At 42.8% G+C, this 17,517-nt stretch overlaps 1 protein-coding gene across 20 annotated transcripts in view; it reads right to left on the bottom strand.

The window, feature by feature from the left end:
- Nucleotides 1–971: 971 nt before the first annotated feature.
- The window catches only part of LOC103345346 (endogenous retrovirus group K member 11 Pol protein), a 68,686-nt gene continuing 52,140 nt past the window's right edge, over nt 972–17,517 (bottom strand). For 18 of the 20 annotated variants that reach the window (XM_051835615.2, XM_051835611.2, XM_051835617.2 and 15 more), the window contains one exon: nt 972–15,815. In XM_051835615.2, the coding sequence (XP_051691575.1) occupies nt 10,901–12,724 (1,824 nt within the window). In that variant the 5' untranslated portion in view covers nt 12,725–15,815 and the 3' untranslated portion in view covers nt 972–10,900. The remainder of the gene's footprint in view (nt 15,816–17,517) is intronic. The other 2 variants (XR_011378684.1, XM_017338022.3) reach the window with 2 other exon arrangements.

The raw sequence follows: 17,517 nt of genomic DNA, 5'->3' as shown, positions 1-17,517 counted from the left end.
GGTTTCTTTTTCTCTCTCTCTATGCTTCTCTCATAACCTTGCCTTTTAAATAATTAAATAAATCATTAAGAAAAGAAAGAAATTAGGTATAGAAAAATATACCTTATTATAATAGAAGCCAGAAATGACAAGGCTAAAGGTAACACTGTACTTGGTGAAAAGTATCCCTCAAAGTTCAAGAACAAGGTAAAGATACACTCTCACAATTGCTGAATCTAACACTTAGATTCACATCAAATCAATTGAATAAGAAAGTAAAACTTGCAAATAAAAGGGCTAATTTTCTGCTTAGTGATAATATGATCTTAAACATATGAAAAATAAAAGGATCATTTACCACAACTTTTATTTATAAAATGCAAGCACATTTCAAGATATACAAATCAATAAGTGTGATGCGGGGCCGGTGCTGTGGCACAGCAGGTTATATCCCTGGCCTGAAGTGTCGGCATCCCATATGGGTGCAGGTTCTAGTCCTGGCTGCTCCTCTACCATTCCAGCTCTCTGCTATGGCCTGGGATAGCAGTGGAAGATGGCCCAAGTCTGTGGGGAATCCCACAGGAGTCTAAAAAAGAGTCACAAATCACCACTTACCTGGAAAGGAGGTGAACTGTGGAAACTCCAGAGTAAAACATTAAGTTAAAAAGTTACCACTAGCCTGCGCCAGCCACAGTGCGCCAGCCGCGCCGGCCATTGGAGGGTGAACCAACGGAAAAGGAAGACCTTTCTCTCTGTCTCTCTCTCTCACTGTCCACTCTGCCTGTCAAAAAATAAAAATAAATAAATAAATAAATAAATAGTTATCACTAGCCACAAAATAAAAAGTAAAGTGGAGTTGTTGATAATAAGTCAGGAGCTGATGCAATACCTAACGACTGTTAGGGAGTCGCTCCTAATCATACCAAGCAGACATCTCTGGTCAGATAACAGTGCGCTACAGGCAATACCCTCCTACCCATGCAGACTGGACTGTTCAAACATAAGTAAGGAGGAAACAGCATTGACTGGACAAGTCGGAGGATGGCAAGCTGGAGGACTGCCAGAAAATGGGGATAAAAGGGGGAGCCCTTGCACTGCTCTCCATCCTTTTAAGGATCATGGCCCGGTATGTGTAAATCACCGGGAGTGGAAGAAAGAAGAGTGGAGCTGAGACTAGCTGCCACTGAAGAGAGCTGACCCGAGCGGGAAGAGCTGGCCTCCCGAGCCGCAGCTTCCTGAGCTGCACCCATTCTAGAGCCATTCCAGCCACAGTTTCCTGAGCGGCCTTAGCCACATGAGCTGCCCTGTTCCTGTCTAGTTCCTGTCTAATAAGAGTTGCTGTAACACTTTCAGCTTTGCTGCCGAACCAAGGGCCCAGTGTGTGTGAACCTGTGGATCTCCCCACATCCAGAGCTGAAGCCAGAGCACAAGCCAACCTGCAGAGCTGTCCCTGAGCCATAACACCCACTGTCTGTGTGTATGGGGGGGGGGGGGGGGCACGGTGCATGTGAACCTCTGGATCTCCTTGCACTTGGAGCCAAAGAGCCAGGCCACTAGCTCTCTTGCTACGCAGCACAAGGCGATGAAGGGATCAAGAGGCCAGTGAGGCTGCTGCATTGCCACCATGCCTGCCCAGTGAAGCCGTCACCTCACTGCCTCACTGCCTCGCCATCTTGCAAGAGTAGCAGAGCTGTCATCGTGTTACCCGAGTCATCGTGCTACCCGAGTCATCGCCTCATCTCACCACCTCACCATCTCATTGCCTACCCATCGCCTCACACTTCCCTGTTTGTCCGAGGACTCCAGGCCTGCTGCCTGTAAGTGACTGATCCAAGATCCTTCCCTGCTGGGATGTTGAACCCTGGACACTGGACACTCCCCACAGGAGAAACACATTTGTGACAGTGATGCAAGCCTAGATATGTAGCAAACCAATGTTATGTATTGAATCGTTTGCTGTGCTTGTGTTGTTCATTGTGATAGTACTTGAGATTACTTTAATAGTGCTTGTTGTGACTTGTGGTATAAGAATATTGATTTTCTGGCCAATAAGTGATATTGTTAAGTTAGGTATATATTAAGATAAGTCGTTATGTTAAGCTAAGTAATTCAGCAAGTGTGTTAAGTCAGCTGTAAGTTATGCTAAGTGATATTATTGATAGTGATATTAGTTATATTGATAAGTGTGTTAAGTAGTTATGTTAACTTAGGTGATCAGGCCAAGTAGTTATGTTAAGTACTTATATTAAGAATGTTAAATGGAAAAATTGATAAGTATAGTGATATAGATGAGTATATTGATTAGTAACTAAGCAGTGGAATAATGTAATAAACCCCAGTGTGTCCCCAGTGTGTAAACAATAAAAATCATTTATACGAAAGGCAATCTTGTGTCAGTGTGTTCCTTTCTTCCCCATGACTGACAGGTCATACATCGCACTTGCTACTGTCGAGCTACGTGACAGTAGGTGCTCATGACAAAGTCCTTGGGCCCCTACATCTGCATGGGAGACCAAGAAGGGGCTTCTGGCTCCTGGCTTCTGATTGGTGCAGCTCTGGCCATTGTGGCTATCTGGAGAGTGAACTAGTGGATGGAAGACCTCTCTCTCTGTATCTACCTCTCTCTGTAACTCTTTCAAATAAATAAATCTTTAAAAAAAGTGATGCAACATGGATGTATTACATCTACATGTGAACTGCATATTGCAAAGTGTTAAAAATTATTAAATCTTGGGGCCAGTTGCCAACTGCAGTGACAGCGTTTCATGTAAGTGCCTGCTGCACCACTTTTGACATAGCTCTCTACTATGGCTTGGGAAAGTAGTAAAAGATGGCCCAACCTCTTGGGCCCCTGCACCTATGTGGGACACCTGGAAGAAGCTCCTGGCTCCTAGTGTTGAATCAGTCCAGCTCTGGCCATTATGGCCATTTGGGGAATGAACCAGTGGATGAAAGATCTCTCTTTTTCTCTCTGCCTCTGCCTCTTGGTAAATCTGATTTTTAAATAAATAAATATTTTTTAAAATTAATTGAAAATAATTCGTAAATGGAAAAAACGTGATCATGCCAATTGATGCAAAAATAGCATTTGATTAAATTCCTGTTTTCATGACAAAAAAAAAAAAACTGTCAAGAGATTAAGTGTACAAGAAATGTATCTCAGGGGCCAGCACAGTGGCACAGCAGGTTAACACCCTGGCCTGAAGCACTGACATCCCATATGGGTACTGGTTGGAGTCCTAGCTGCTCCACTTCCTATCCAGCTCTCTGCTATGGCATATGGGCCCCTGCATCTGTGTGGGAGACCTAGAAGAAGTTCCTGGATGCTGGATTTGGATTGGCACAGCTCAGGCCATTGTGGCCATCTGGGAAGTGAACCAGCGGATGGAAAACCTCTCTCTCTCTTTCTCTCTCTCTGCCTCTCCTCTCTCTGTGTAACTCTGCCTTTCAAATAATAAATAAATATTAAAAAAAGAAATGTATCTCAATAAAATAAAGGCCATAAATGACAAGCTCACAGCTAACACCACAGTCAACAGTGAAAATTTGAAAACTTTTCTTCTCAGGCAGACATTGTGGAATACTGGGTAAAGTCACCATCTATATGCCAACCTCTCATATGGAAGACACCCTCCCTGCCTCTCCTCTTTCTGTGTAACTCTAACTTTGAAATAAATAAATAAATCTTAAAAAAAGAAAATAAAAACATTTCCTATAACAACAAAAAATACAAGGATGTCTACTCTCATCACTTCAATTGTGTATAGGACTGAAACATCTAGTGGGAGCAATTAGTGACAAAAAGAAATAAAACTGGAACTTAGATATTTAGAAACCCTAATGATTCCATGAGAGAAAGCTATTCAGTGTCCTGGATTGTGTAGCATGTCAAGCCATTGTTTGTGTTGTCAGCTTTCCATTTCAGAGCACCAGCTCTAATCCCAGCTGCTTTGTTTCTGATCCAGTTTCTTGCTAATATGCCTGGGAAAGCAGCAGAGGATGGTCCAAGCCTTATGTGCTTGATACCCAATGTAAGAGACAATGATGTATTTTCTGGCTGCTGGCTTCAGCCTGCCCCAGATCTGGCTGTTGTAACCATTTAAAAAATAAACTCTCTCTCACTCTCACTCTCTCTCCTCATCTGTCTCTGCCTATTTCAGAGTCTCCTGCTTTTAAGACAAACAGGGACCAGCACTGTGGCAGAGGAGGTTACGTGGCCTCCTGGAATGACAGCATCTCATATGGATACCAGTGTGGGTTCCATCTGCTCAGCTTCCATTCCAGTTCTCAGGTAATACACCTGGGTTAAGCAAAGGTCCAAGTGTCTGGGCCCCTGAAACCATGGGAGAGACCTGGAAGAAGCTCCTAGCTCCTGGCTTTGGCCTGTCCCAGCCCTGGTTATTGCAGTTCATGTGAGAAGTGAACCAGCAGATGGAAGAACTGATTCTCTCTCTCTGTAACTGCCTTTCAAATAAATAAATCTTATAGCAAGCAAACATAGCAAACAAATATTTTTCAAGATTTATTTCATTTATTTGAAAGGCAGAATTATAGGGAAATAGAGAGAGAGAGAGATCTTTGATTCTGGTTCAGTGCCCAAATGTCTACAGTGGCATGGCTGGGGAGCCAGAAGTATAGGTTGCAGAGGCCCAAGCACCTGAACCATCTTCCATTGATTTTTCCAGTGCATTAGCAAGAAGCTGAATAGGAAGTAGAGGAGCCAGGACTCTCTAACCAGTGCACACATGGTATGTCCAAATGGCAGGTGGTGGCTGGACTATAATAGATATATCTTTAAAAAGAAAAATAAAAACATTAAATCAAAAAATGAATTCCATAGAGTTGCAGGATACAAAATCAACCAGTAATTCTGCTACATCAAAAATGTTTGAAGCAATGCAGATTTATCTTGGAGAAAGACAGACTGAAAGATTAATGCCTTACTAGTGAATAAATGTGGAATCTGATGTTTCAGAGTAAAAAATGGAAGCATTTGAATGTGTATTATTTCCTAGGCTGCCATAAAAAAATAGGTGACTTAAAATAACAAAAATGGTTTGGGCATTTAGCCAAGCATTTTTCTGCCTCCTACATCAGTGGGACTAGTCTTAAGTCCAGGCTCCACTATCACATCATATCCAACTTCCTGCTGATGTGCATCCCTGGGGGCAGCAAGTGAGGCTGGATCTTGCTACCTATGTGGGAAACCAAGATTGACTTGCAAGCTCGTGGCTTTGACCTGGCCCAGCCATGGCTACTGTGCGTTTAGGGAGTAAATCAGAGGATGGTTTCTCCCTCTCATTCTCTACCCCTCTACCCTTCTCCCTCCCTCCTTTTCCCCTTTCAAAATTAAATAAATATATAAAAATATGGAATAAAAATATATTCTTTTTCTCTTCTGGAGGCCGGAAGTCTGATATCAGGGTGTCAGCAGGGCCATGTTCCTTCTAATGGCTCTGGAGAAGAATGCCTCCTTGCCTCTTTCTAGCTTTTGATGATTGCCTGCAAGCATTGGCATTCAGTGGCTAGAAGCTGTATCTCTCTAATTTCTGCCCCTGTTGTCATTCTCCTTTCTGTGTATCTTCATAGGGCTTTCCTTTTTTTAATATTTTATTTTATTTATTTGATGGGTAGAGTTACAGACAGTGAGAACCAGAGACAGAGAGAAATATCTTCTCTTCCATCTGCTGGTTCACTCCCCAAATGGTGGCAATGCCAGAGCTGGGCTGATTTGAAGCCAGGAGTCAGGAGCTTCCTCCAAGTCTCCCACATGGGTGCAGGGGCCCAAGGACTTGGGCCATCTTCTACTGCTTTCCCAGGCCACCAGCAGAGAGCTGGATTGGAAGAGGAGCAGCCGGGACTAGAACTGGTGCCCCTCTGGGATGCCAGTGCCACAGGTGAAGATTAAACTTCTGTGCCACAGCACTGGCCCCTATATGACCTGCTTAAAAAAACAATACATATTGGGGGCCAGCACTGTGGTGTAGCAGGTAAGGCTCCCACCTGCAGTGCCAGCATCCCTTATGAGCACCACTTCAAGTTCTGGCTGCTCCACTTTTGATCCAGCTCTCTGCTGTGGCCTAGGAAAGCAGTAGAAAATTACCCAGGTCCTTGGGCTCCTGCCCCCATGTGGGAGACCTGGAAGAAGCTCCTGGCTCCTGGCTTTGGATCAGCAGAGTTCTGGCCATTGTGGCCATCTGGGGAGTAAACCAGAAGATGGAAGACCTCTCTCTCTCTCTCCCTCTGTCTCTCTGTAACTGTGCCTTTCTATTAAATAAAAAATATTTTAAAAATACACATTAAATTTAGGGCCCATTCTGATCTTGGATGATCTTGGCTTAGCTACTTACATATGCAAAGATTCTATTTCAGAATAAAATCACATTCTGAAATTCCAGGTATATTTGAGGGAAATAATATTTAACCCAGCAGAGTTTAATTTGCAAATCCAAACAACAAACAAACCAATTTAAGAAACAATAAGAAAGACAACATGACACCCCCAAAAGAACAGCATTTCAGTACTAGATTGTGAAGATGATGAGATGGAAGAAAATCAAGAAATGGAATTCCAAAAATTGATCATAAGATTACACAGAAGTAATCAGAAGCAAATGCTGGTTTTTTGAAAAAATAAACAAAATTGATACACCATTGGACCAACTAACCGAAAAAAAAAAAAAAGAGAAGACTCCAATCACTAAAATTAGAGATGAGAAAGGAATTGTAACAACAGACACACAAAAATAAAAAGAATCATCAGAAATTACTACCAAGAGCTGTATGCCAACAAACTGGGAAACCTTGAAAATGAACAGATTCCTGGACACAACAAACCTACCTAAATTGAGCCATGAAGACATAGAAAACTGAAACAGACCCATAACGAAGACAGAAATTGAATCAGTTATAAAGGCCCTCCCAAAAAAGAAAAGCCCAGGACTGGATGGCTTTGTTGTAGGCAGAGAGAGAGAGAGAGAGAGAGAGAGAGAGAGAGAGAAAGGTCTTCCATCTGCTATTTCACTCCCTAAATGGCCTCAATGGCCAGAGTTGAGTCACTTAGAAGCCAGGAGCCATGAGCTCCTTCAAGCTCTCCCATGTAGGTGCATGTCCCAAGCATTTGGGTCATCTTCCACTATTTTCTCAGGACACAAACAGAGAGTTGGATTAGAAGATAAGCAGTCAGGACACAAATGGGAACCCATATGGGATGCTGGCATAACATGCAGAGACTTAGCCTATGTCACATCACCAACCCCCAAAAGATTTGCATTTTAAGAGCCAAACTCTGGAAGGAGAATAGAGACATAGAGAGGAAGAACTAGAGGAGAATTAAAAAAAGAGACCTGACTATTAACTATTAGACAGAGTAGTAAGAATACTGAACAGAAAAGACAGGAAACAAGAACACAATTCAGTACTAATTGGTTGGGCAAAAGATCAAAAGTAGAGTTCAATTCCATGATGTATGCACAAAAGACTGCGTAGACACTGGCACAGGATATTGAAATTGGGGAAAAAGTCAACAAGAATATGATGAAAAGAAGTGAGACTGAAATTGGACACATTGTGTTTGAAGTCTCTGTTGTTAATTATGTCAGGATCAACAACGGGCAAGTAGAAATGTGAGGTAGAGCTCAGTGTAGAGATCAAAGTAACAGAATTTCAGTGATCAGAGTGAATGAAACATCATAAAGAACAAGATAATATACAGTGGAAAAGGAATGTGAACAGGATCTGAGGAAACTCTGACATCTACGGGTAGGGAAGGACATAATAAGAAAAGGACAGGAAAGAAGGAATTTTAATGTTATTCCAGGGATAATGAAAATCTCAATATTAAAAAATCTGGGGCAGCTATGTGGCATAGTGGGTAAAGCCACTGCCTGCAGTGCCAGCATCTTGTGTGGGTGCTGGTTCAAGTCCCGACTGCTCCACTTCCAATACAGCTCTCTGATCTGCACTGGGAAAGCAGTGGAAGATGGTCAAGTCATTGGGGCCCTGCACCCACATGGGACACCTGGAAGATTTCCTAGCCCCTGAGTTCAGATTGATCCAGGTCTTGCCCTTGTGGACATTTGGGGAGTGAACCAGTGGATGGAAGACTTCCCTTTCCTCTACCTCTGCCTCTCTGTAACTCTTGTGTTTCAAATAAATAAATCTTTTAAAAAAAATTTATTGGGTACCCCGGCCCGTGGGGTAATTAACTAGGACACGAGGAGGGCAGACCTGAATGGAGAGACAAACCAGACACGAGAAGGGAGACCAAGACAGTATTCTGATCAAGGTCCCACTTTATTGGAGAAGGAGGCAGCTTATATAGTACAAGGCAAGGATTGTGGCAGTCGAGGGCAAGCAGGGGTCATTTTACAACATAGTTTGAAGGAATGGTTTTACAGGAGTTTTAAATCAACATCAGCTTGACAAGGGGAGTTACCGTGGGGTTTTACAGCCACCAAATACACTTATCAAGATACAAGAGGTCATGAGGTCAGGGGGCACTGAAGCCAGAAGGCCAAGTGCCAACCATTATCAGTGATCTGTACAAATGGAGCTTTCTAGTGATTTGTAGTTGAAGGTTAATCTAAACAGAGGTGTATACAGGGAAACCAGCACAGTGACTCCCAACATCTTCCCCTTCTTTGTATATAGCAAGGTGAGGTTACATGTCATTAGCGCTATACCGCTACGTTTTTGTGAGCGGTGCTGTTTTTTATTTATAATGAAGCAAACAATGGTGCCTGTCTTAGGTTGTGGGATTTACCAGCACATTCTTACCCATCATCAGAATCCATTGTTATTGATGAATCCCTGTCTTAGGTTGATACGTGCGGCAACCCATTTTACCCGTCATTGACTACCCACCATCTTATCTTCTGAGGGAATTCCAATGCCTAGTCAGAAAATACACAAAACACCTGCCGACAAGACCAGCTGTAAGGAGGTGTATGAGGAAGATTACAATCCCCACAAACAGTTCTTTAAGCCAGGAGAAATTTGGCAGCCAGGATGTAAGCCAATTAAATAAGCTCTCGGACCCTTTGTCTTGAGTAAAGTGAGAAGCAAGTTCTGTGAGTTTTTGGATTTCAACAGCAATACTATGAGAGTTATCAGTAAGATTAAAACAACACATATTTTTAACTTGATTGCATTTTTTGTGATGTAATAAGAGAAGATAATCAATGGCTGCACGATTATCTAGAATACCTTGCTGTAATACTTGTTGTTCTTCGTTTAACAAAGACAAGGCTGTTGAGGTACTATTAATATTTTTTACCATAGTGCATGCAAGTTTTGTAACAGTATTATAAGCACCTAAAGCTAAACCAGGAACCCCTACTAATGAAAAGGCTAGAGCGTCTACTTCTTCCTTTGAGAGCAGATTTACTGCATCATCACAGGATGGATCTAATTGGTGTAAAGATTGACTCTTATGCCGATTACGTGTGGTATTCTTATAGTCTAACATCTCAGGGGAAGGAAGAAAGACAGTTAGTCTGCTAAGGCAACAATGAGTCCCATCAGAAATGTTAGCAGGGATATAATTAAAAGTAAAATTACCGCAGGAGAAAAACCAACCTTCTGGCAACAGAATATGTCCAGTGCCATAAGATATTTTTTGAGTCTTATTACAATGTAATCCATTACCCAATTTTTTACATTTTGTGGTACAATTTTTTATCACTGCACAAGTGTCATTTTTTGACACAGCCACATGAGGCGTCATTAACTGAATTATGTCCTTAGGTAATTTATAAGACGGAGTTCCCCAATTGTATGAGTCTGCATAAGAAACAGTCTTGCTTGGGAATTGTGAGAAGAAGGTAAGATTTTTAATCTCTTCGGCTGGATGACAAACAGGCAGCAGACAGGATCCCAAGATAGCTCCTATGTGCACATCCTGCTGGAGGCAGATATTATCTGATCCTGTGATATCTGCAAGTCGTATCCAAATATTATCATGTTTCAGGGGAACACCACAGATGATCACAAGACTGGAGAGGAAGATTAAGATTTTCATCTTCTCTGAGGTGGACTTAAATGCTATCAGGAAAAATGGCAGAGTCTTCAGGATACCTGAAAAGAGAAGGAGAGTAACCTCAGGAATAAGGGCTTTTCCTGGGTTTATTAGTTAAGATAATTACAGGGTGAGAAACCCATTAGGGTGTAAGAGCATTGTCAGGAAGGTGTTTGTTTTGACAAGGGAAATCTTCAATAGGCCTTATCAAACGTTCAGGCAACCATCAGGCAGCATTTTCTTTGTTGTCAAACACACAAACAGATCCTCTTCCCCATATTAGCACAGGATGGAGCCATTCCATTTTGAAGTGAGAGGATCTTTCCACATGACTGTTGCATATTGATCCACTGACTGCGCATGCCAGAAATGATCAGCTGCAGTCTTGCCCTTATTATCAAGTGTCAAAAAGTTTAATACAAATAACGCATGATGGAGAACATTTTTAGGCATTCCTAAAGTGGGATACAAAGTCTGTGTTTTGAGGTTTTGAAGCATGTTTTTAATTGTTTGATGAGCTCGTTCTACAATGCCTTGTCCCTGGGGGTTATATGGAATTCCTGTAATATGCTTAATTTGGAGCTGTTTATAGAAACATTGAAAATTTTTCCCGGTATAACCTGGGCCATTATCCATTTTAATTGTCTTAGGTTTTCCCATAACTGCCATACAATTGAGTACATGTGCAATAACATTTTCAGAGGCTTTACCAGGGTGGGCTGAAGCAAAAAGAAAATCGCTAAAGGTATCAATAGTAACATGAAGGTATTTAAGCTTACCAAAGGAAGGAATGTGAGTAACATCTATTTGCCATAGCTCATTAGGGACCAGCCCTCATGGATTGATTCCCAAATGAGGCACAGGTAGGAAAGTGACACAGTTTTGGCATTGCTTAACAATCTGTCATGCTTGTTCTCGAGTGATTTTAAAAAGAAGGCGAAGGGTTTGAGCATTAAGGTGATGTAGGGCGTGAGCCTCTTTGGCCCGAGTTAGCGAGTCAGCTTCCGCAAAAAATGTTAGTTGAGTGGCCTGATCTATGATCTCATTGCCCTTGGCTAAAGGGCCAGGGAGACCAGAGTGAGCACAGATGTGACATGCATAAAAAGAGGCAACTCTGGCATGAATATAATGTTGTATTAAAGAAAACAAAGGTGAAGTGTTAGTAGTTGGCTTGATATAAGGTACTGTCTCTAGCAGCGGAATAGATTGAGCAGTATAGGCACTATCAGTGTACAGGTTGAAAGGGGAGGAGGGAAATTGGATGAATACCTGCAGGACAGCAAGCAGTTCCACTAACTGCGCAGAGCGATATGGAGACATTAAAGTAGAAACCTTGCCATTAATGGAAAAGGCAGCTCGTCCATTAGAGGAGCCAACCGTGAAAACAAGGAGGGCATTGGAAAGGGGTTTTAGGGAGGTTCGTACTGGAAAAACAACAGGCTGATATCGTAGAAACTGAAGGAGATTGTCAGCAGGATAATGATTACCCAAGTTTCCCATATACGATATGCAAGAGACTGCCCAGTCATCATCATTTTGAATGAGCCATTGAATCTGTGCAGAGTTATATGGTACAATTATTTTATCTGGGTCCTTACCAAATATTTTTCTACTGTGTTCTCTTCCCATTTTGATAATATTAGCCACCCAGGTGGTATAAGGCATTAAAACTTTAGAGAGAGCAGCAGGTAGATGTACCCAATAAAGAGGTTCTTTTTGCCAAAAAACTCCAGTAGGTGAAAAGCTAGTAGCACATATAACAAACTGTAAAGGCTGATTGTAATCAATAAAGGTGATTTGTTGATTAGAAATAGCTGCTTCAACTTCAGAACGCGCTTCCTGAGCAGGGGCATTTAAAGAGCGCTTGGAAAGGGGATCGGAGTCTCCTGTTAGGATGTCGAACAGAGGTTTAAGCTCACCTGTGGTCAATTTTAAGTAGGGACGGAGCCAATTAATGTCACCCAAAAGTTTTTGGAAGTCATTTAGAGTTTTAAGGTGATCAGTTTTAAGATGAACCTTCTGAGATAATACTTTATCAGTGAATAGCTCAAAACCCAAAAATAAGTATGGAGCCTTCAACTGAATTTTATCTGGTGCTATTTGAAGGCCTGCATCCCTTAGGGCTTTTGAGAGTTGTTGAGAAAAACAAAGAAGGCAATTAGAGTCTGGACCAGCAAGTAGAATATCATCCATATAATGGATTATATATATAGAAGAATCCTTTGATCTGAAGGGATCTATGACTTGGGCAACAAATTTTTGACACAAGGTGGGGCTATTGGCCATCCCTTGAGGCAAGACCTTCCATTGGAATCTGGGCATAGGACCTTTAAAATTTATTACTGGTAGGCTGAATGCAAAATATTGACGATCTTCTGGGTGAAGAGGAATAGTGAAAAAACAATCTTTTAAACCAATGACTATTTTATAATAACCTTTAGGAATAGCAACTGAAGTAGGAAGGCCATTTTGAAGGGCACCCATAGGGATCATAACCTTATTAATTTCTCTAAGATCTTGTAAGAGTCTCCATTTCCCCAATTTTTTCTTTATAACAAAAATTGGGGTATTCCAAGGAGAAGTGGTTGGTTCTATATGACCAGCAGCGAGCTGTTTCTGTACTAACGCTGTAGCTGCGGTCAGTTTTTCAGATGTTAGAGGCCATTGATCAATCCACACAGGCTCTGTTCTCACCCAAGAGATTTTATCTGCATGGCATACAGGCATGTCAATGGCCACTAAGGAAAATTTTTATAACCAATACCGGTGCAATCTGTTTTGATTTTAATTGTAACGGGAGTCACGCATCCTTGAGAGTTTTTTCCTAGTCCTTGGCCTGGGCGGTATCCCTGGTTAAGCATCTGTTGAGTAATTAATTCACTTGGGCTGCACATAAAAAGTTTCATCTGAGAAAGAATACTCTGCCCCATAAATTGACAGGCAGGCCAGCGACCACATAGGGCTGCACTGTGCCTTTGTTTCCCTCTTCATCTTCCCACGAAATTATCTTAGAACTTTGGAGAGGATTAATAGTTTGGCCTATTCCTTTTAAATGGGTTAAGGAAGGATCAAGTGGCCAAGCTGAAGGCCAGTCTTTACCAGAAATAATAGTGGCATCTGTTCCCGTGTCGACTAAACCCTCAAAAGTTTTTCCGTCCAGTTTAAGTTTTAACAATGGCCTTTTTTCGGTTATCTGACGCACCCACTATCAGAGGAACCAAAGCTTTGAGAAGATCTTTGTTTTTTATAACTGGGATTATCATTAAGGAGAGGCAGTAGTATTAATTGAGCTATTCTTTGTGCCAGAAGAATGGTTACAGGTCCCTGAGGAGCAGAGACCACAAGCTTAATTTCTCCAGTATAATCATTGTCAACAACACCTGGAGAGACATGGAGGCCCTGGATAACAGAACTTCCTCATCCTAAAACCAAACATTTTTGGAGGCAGAGGGCCGAAAATTCCAGTAGGCAAAATTTGAGTTCCGGATTCTGGGGTTAATACTGTGCAGGAGGTGGTACAGAGGTCCACTCCTGCACTTCCTGCAGTTGCCTGCATGAGGGAGGCAATATTTGTGGAGTTGGAGGCTGGGGGACAAACCTGACAGCCCCAGGGTTTGATCCCATTGTTGGTTTGGGCCCTGGGGCGGGCCCCTCATCCAGTTTCCCTGTTTCTGGGGCAGTGGGTTGCCTTGGATATCAGTTTTAGACTTATACTCAGATGCCCAATGTTTGCCTCTCTTACAACGAGGGCATAAGGAAGAGGGGACCGGCTTTTCTACTTTTGGGGTGGAACATTCCTTTTGAAAATGTCTGGGTTGTTTACAGTTAAAGCACAACCCTGAGTTTGATTTCCGGGACTGAAGTTGAAATGCGGCCCCAACCGCCAGGCCAATTTGAAGAGATACTGGATCGACATCCGAGCACAAACAAATGTAATCAGAAAGTGATTTACTTTGTCTATGAGGACGTAAAACTGCCTGACACGCAGTATTGGCGTTTTCAAAAGCCAGTTGTCGAACAAGATCACTATCTGTTTCTTTTGGGCCCATAAGTCTCCCAATGGCTTCTGTAAGGCGTCCCACAAAATCACTGAACGGTTCCTGAGCTCCCTGTCTTATTTTGGATATAGAAGAAACAATGAAGCCAGGAGATGGAAGGCCTTGCCAGGCCTGGGTAGCGGCATGTTGAATTTGCAGCAATAATCCTGATGGGAAAGAGCCTGTTTCTCATTAGTGTTAAAGGGATATTTTCCTAGAAGTTTGTCTAAGGTCCAGGTCTTACAATGGCCTCTAGAGGCCGTATTACGATCAGCAAGTCTTGACAGCGTTGTTTACATTCAGCTCTCCAAGACAGATACTGTCCCCTACTTAGGGAGGCGCTAGCCAACAATTCCCAATCATTGATAGTAAGCCAGTCCTCAGTTAGAGATTCCAAAAGTGATAATGTAAATGGTGCAGTCAGGCCATATTGAGAGACAGCACTCTTTAATTCCTTTAGATATTTATTTTTAAGGGTCGATACCCCTGCCCTTTGGTTAACTGTGGCTCTGTTTCCTCATCCTCTTCAGAGGAATCTTTTGCCTGAGAGGAAGGTCGCTCAGTTTGTCCCTCATCTTCATTTTCATTAGCCACATTATCCTCATCCTCGCCATGCCCCTCCTCAATATCTTCAATAGATCTAAGACCACGACCCTTTTGTTCCCTGAGAGATATTTTTATCTTTGACTGTGCTCTGGTTACCGGGAAGGCTTGCAGTGTGGGTCTGTGCGCCTCACCAGCAGATGACTCTTGCAACTCCAAGTCCAACAGTTGCAACTCCTTAATTAAGCTATTTTTCTCCTTTTTTTTGCTTGTAATAACATTCTAAGTTTATTGGCCTCATTTGTAACAGCCATAATAGCCTGACTAGTAACATCAGTAGTGCCAGGAAGAGAAGGTACAGAGGCCATTACAGGGGCAAGTAAAAGGGTGGGTGGTAACGTATTGAGGTGGCAGGACTGGAACAGGTGGCCAGTCTGGATCATGGTATTTAGTGGCTTCTTCTTCTAGGGAAACTTGATCCTCCTGGGGTAAAGGACCCCCTACTTTCTCCAAAGACTTAGAGAGTGCTGGGTAAATATGGGATTTTTGACTGAAGGGCTCCTCAGGTACAGGATTAGAGACTGAAGGGCATGGGGAGCAAGCCTTATTAAGTGAAGTCTGACTGTCCTTAAATTTCCTTTTTAAGAACGATTCTACATCCTCCACTGCCTTAGAGGCATCAGTGCGCAGATGATGGATCTGAAGAATATCGTTTATAAGGTTCCAATAGGAGAAAACCTGCACAGGAATTTTTTCAGGACCAAATGTATGATAATACTCTTTTAAACAACCGCCCACTCTTTGCCATTGTTTCTCATCTATCGTCCCCTCCCTCGGAAACCAAGGACACACGTCCTCTAGGAGTATAAAAAATGCTATAAGGTCTTTCGTTTTAACCCTGGCTCCTCGTGTCTTGAGTGATGCTTTTAACCCCTTCACAAAGAGTTCCTGCTTACTTAGTGTTTGCCCCATAGTTTCGTCGCTCCACTTACCCTCATAGCCCATATCGCAGACGGGTCAGCACGCGGTGGCCACTATGCAGGTCTTTACTCACCTTCTTCAGGCCCGTATCACAGACAAATTGTCAGTGGTGGCTGTTATGAGACAAGGCGGCGACCTAAATGAAACAGCCAGCTCTTCCAGCGACGTTCAGCTCAATTCCCATTCTTTGTGCCCCAAGTTGGGCGCCACTTGACCCAGCCTGCGGGGTAATTAACTAGGACACGAGGAGGGCAGACCTGAATGGAGAGACAAACCAGACACGAGAAGGGAGACCAAGACAGTATTCTGATCAAGGTCCCACTTTATTGGAGAAGGAGGCAGCTTATATAGTACAAGGCAAGGATTGTGGCAGTCGAGGGCAAGCAGGGGTCATTTTACAACATAGTTTGAAGGAATGGTTTTACAGGAGTTTTAAATCAACATCAGCTTGACAAGGGGAGTTACCGTGGGGTTTTACAGCCACCAAATACACTTATCAAGATACAAGAGGTCATGAGGTCAGGGGGCACTGAAGCCAGAAGGCCAAGTGCCAACCATTATCAGTGATCTGGACAAACAGAGCTTTCTAGTGATTTGTAGTTGAAGGTTAATCTAAACAGAGGCCTATACAGAGAAACCAGCACAGTGGCTCCCAACAATTGGGTATGTATGGTTTCAAGATTTCCAGGACCAAAAATAACTCTCATCTCAATTCTATTTCCCAAACATTTATGAAGTACCCCTGTCATATTTAATGATATTCAGAGGTCTACTGAAAAAAAATTCCATGATCATCAACAAAGACATTGAGAAAATATATTTTAAAATATATCTTTGGGCCGGTGCCGTGGCTCAATAGGCTAATCCTCCACCTTGCGGCACTGGCACCCCGGGTTCTAGTCCCAGTTGGGGCACCGGATTCTGTCCTGGTTGGCTCTCTTCCAAGCCAGCTCTCTGCTATGGCCCGGGGGTGCAGTGGAGGATGGCCCAAGTCCTTGGGCCCTGCACCCCATGGGAGACCAGGAAAAGCACCTGGCTCCTGGCTTCAGATCAGCGCGATGCGCTGGCCGCAGCGCACCGGCCACGCCGGCCATTGGAGGGTGAACCAACGGCAAAGGAAGACCTTTCTCTCTGTCTCTCTCTCTCACTGTCCACTCTGCCTGTCAAAATTTAAAAATATATATATATCATTGGCAAAAAATTATTTATTTAATGGAAAGTCAGGATTAGAGAGAGAGGAAGCGAGACACAGAGAGAGGTCTTCCATCTGCCAATTCACTCCCAAAACAGTCGCAAAAGCCAGGGCTGGAACCAACTGAAGCCAGGAGTCAGGAGGCTCTGCTGGGTCTCCCACATGGCTACATGGGCCCAGGGATTTGGACAATCTTCCATTGCCTTCCCAGGTGCATTAGGAGAGCTGGATCAGAAGTGGAGCAGCCAGACTCAAACTGGTACCCATAATGGATTCAGGCTATAGCTTAACCTTTAACTCTTGAAAAAAATTATTATTTGCACACAATTTATACCTGCAAGACTCAATGAAAACTACTATTTGTGTGGTTCAATAAAATAATATTTGAGCCAACATTGTGGTATAGCAGGTTAAGCCACTGCCAGCAACACTGGAATCCCATATAGGTGCCAGTACAAAGCCTCTCTGCATGACTTCCAATCCAGCTCCCTGCTAAGGTACCTCAGAAAGCAGAAGATGAGCCAAGGGTGTGGTCCCCTGTACCCATATAGGAGATATGGAAGATGCAGCCAGAATCCTGGCTTCCAACTGTCATAGCACCAGTCACTGCAGCCGTTTGTGTAATGAATCAGCAGATAGACTCTCTCTCCTCTTTCTGTAACTCTTCCTTTCAAATTAATAAATAAATCATTAAAAAAGATGAAATATGACCACTGCTGGACAAGTAACAAGAGTCAGAGTATTCTTATTTTATATATTATTGTTTA

This window comes from Oryctolagus cuniculus, chromosome 1 (assembly GCF_964237555.1).
Source record: "Oryctolagus cuniculus chromosome 1, mOryCun1.1, whole genome shotgun sequence".
Lineage (NCBI taxonomy): Eukaryota > Metazoa > Chordata > Mammalia > Lagomorpha > Leporidae > Oryctolagus > Oryctolagus cuniculus.
Note: the sequence above shows the minus strand (reverse complement) of the source record. Positions and strands in the feature narration are given on the sequence as shown.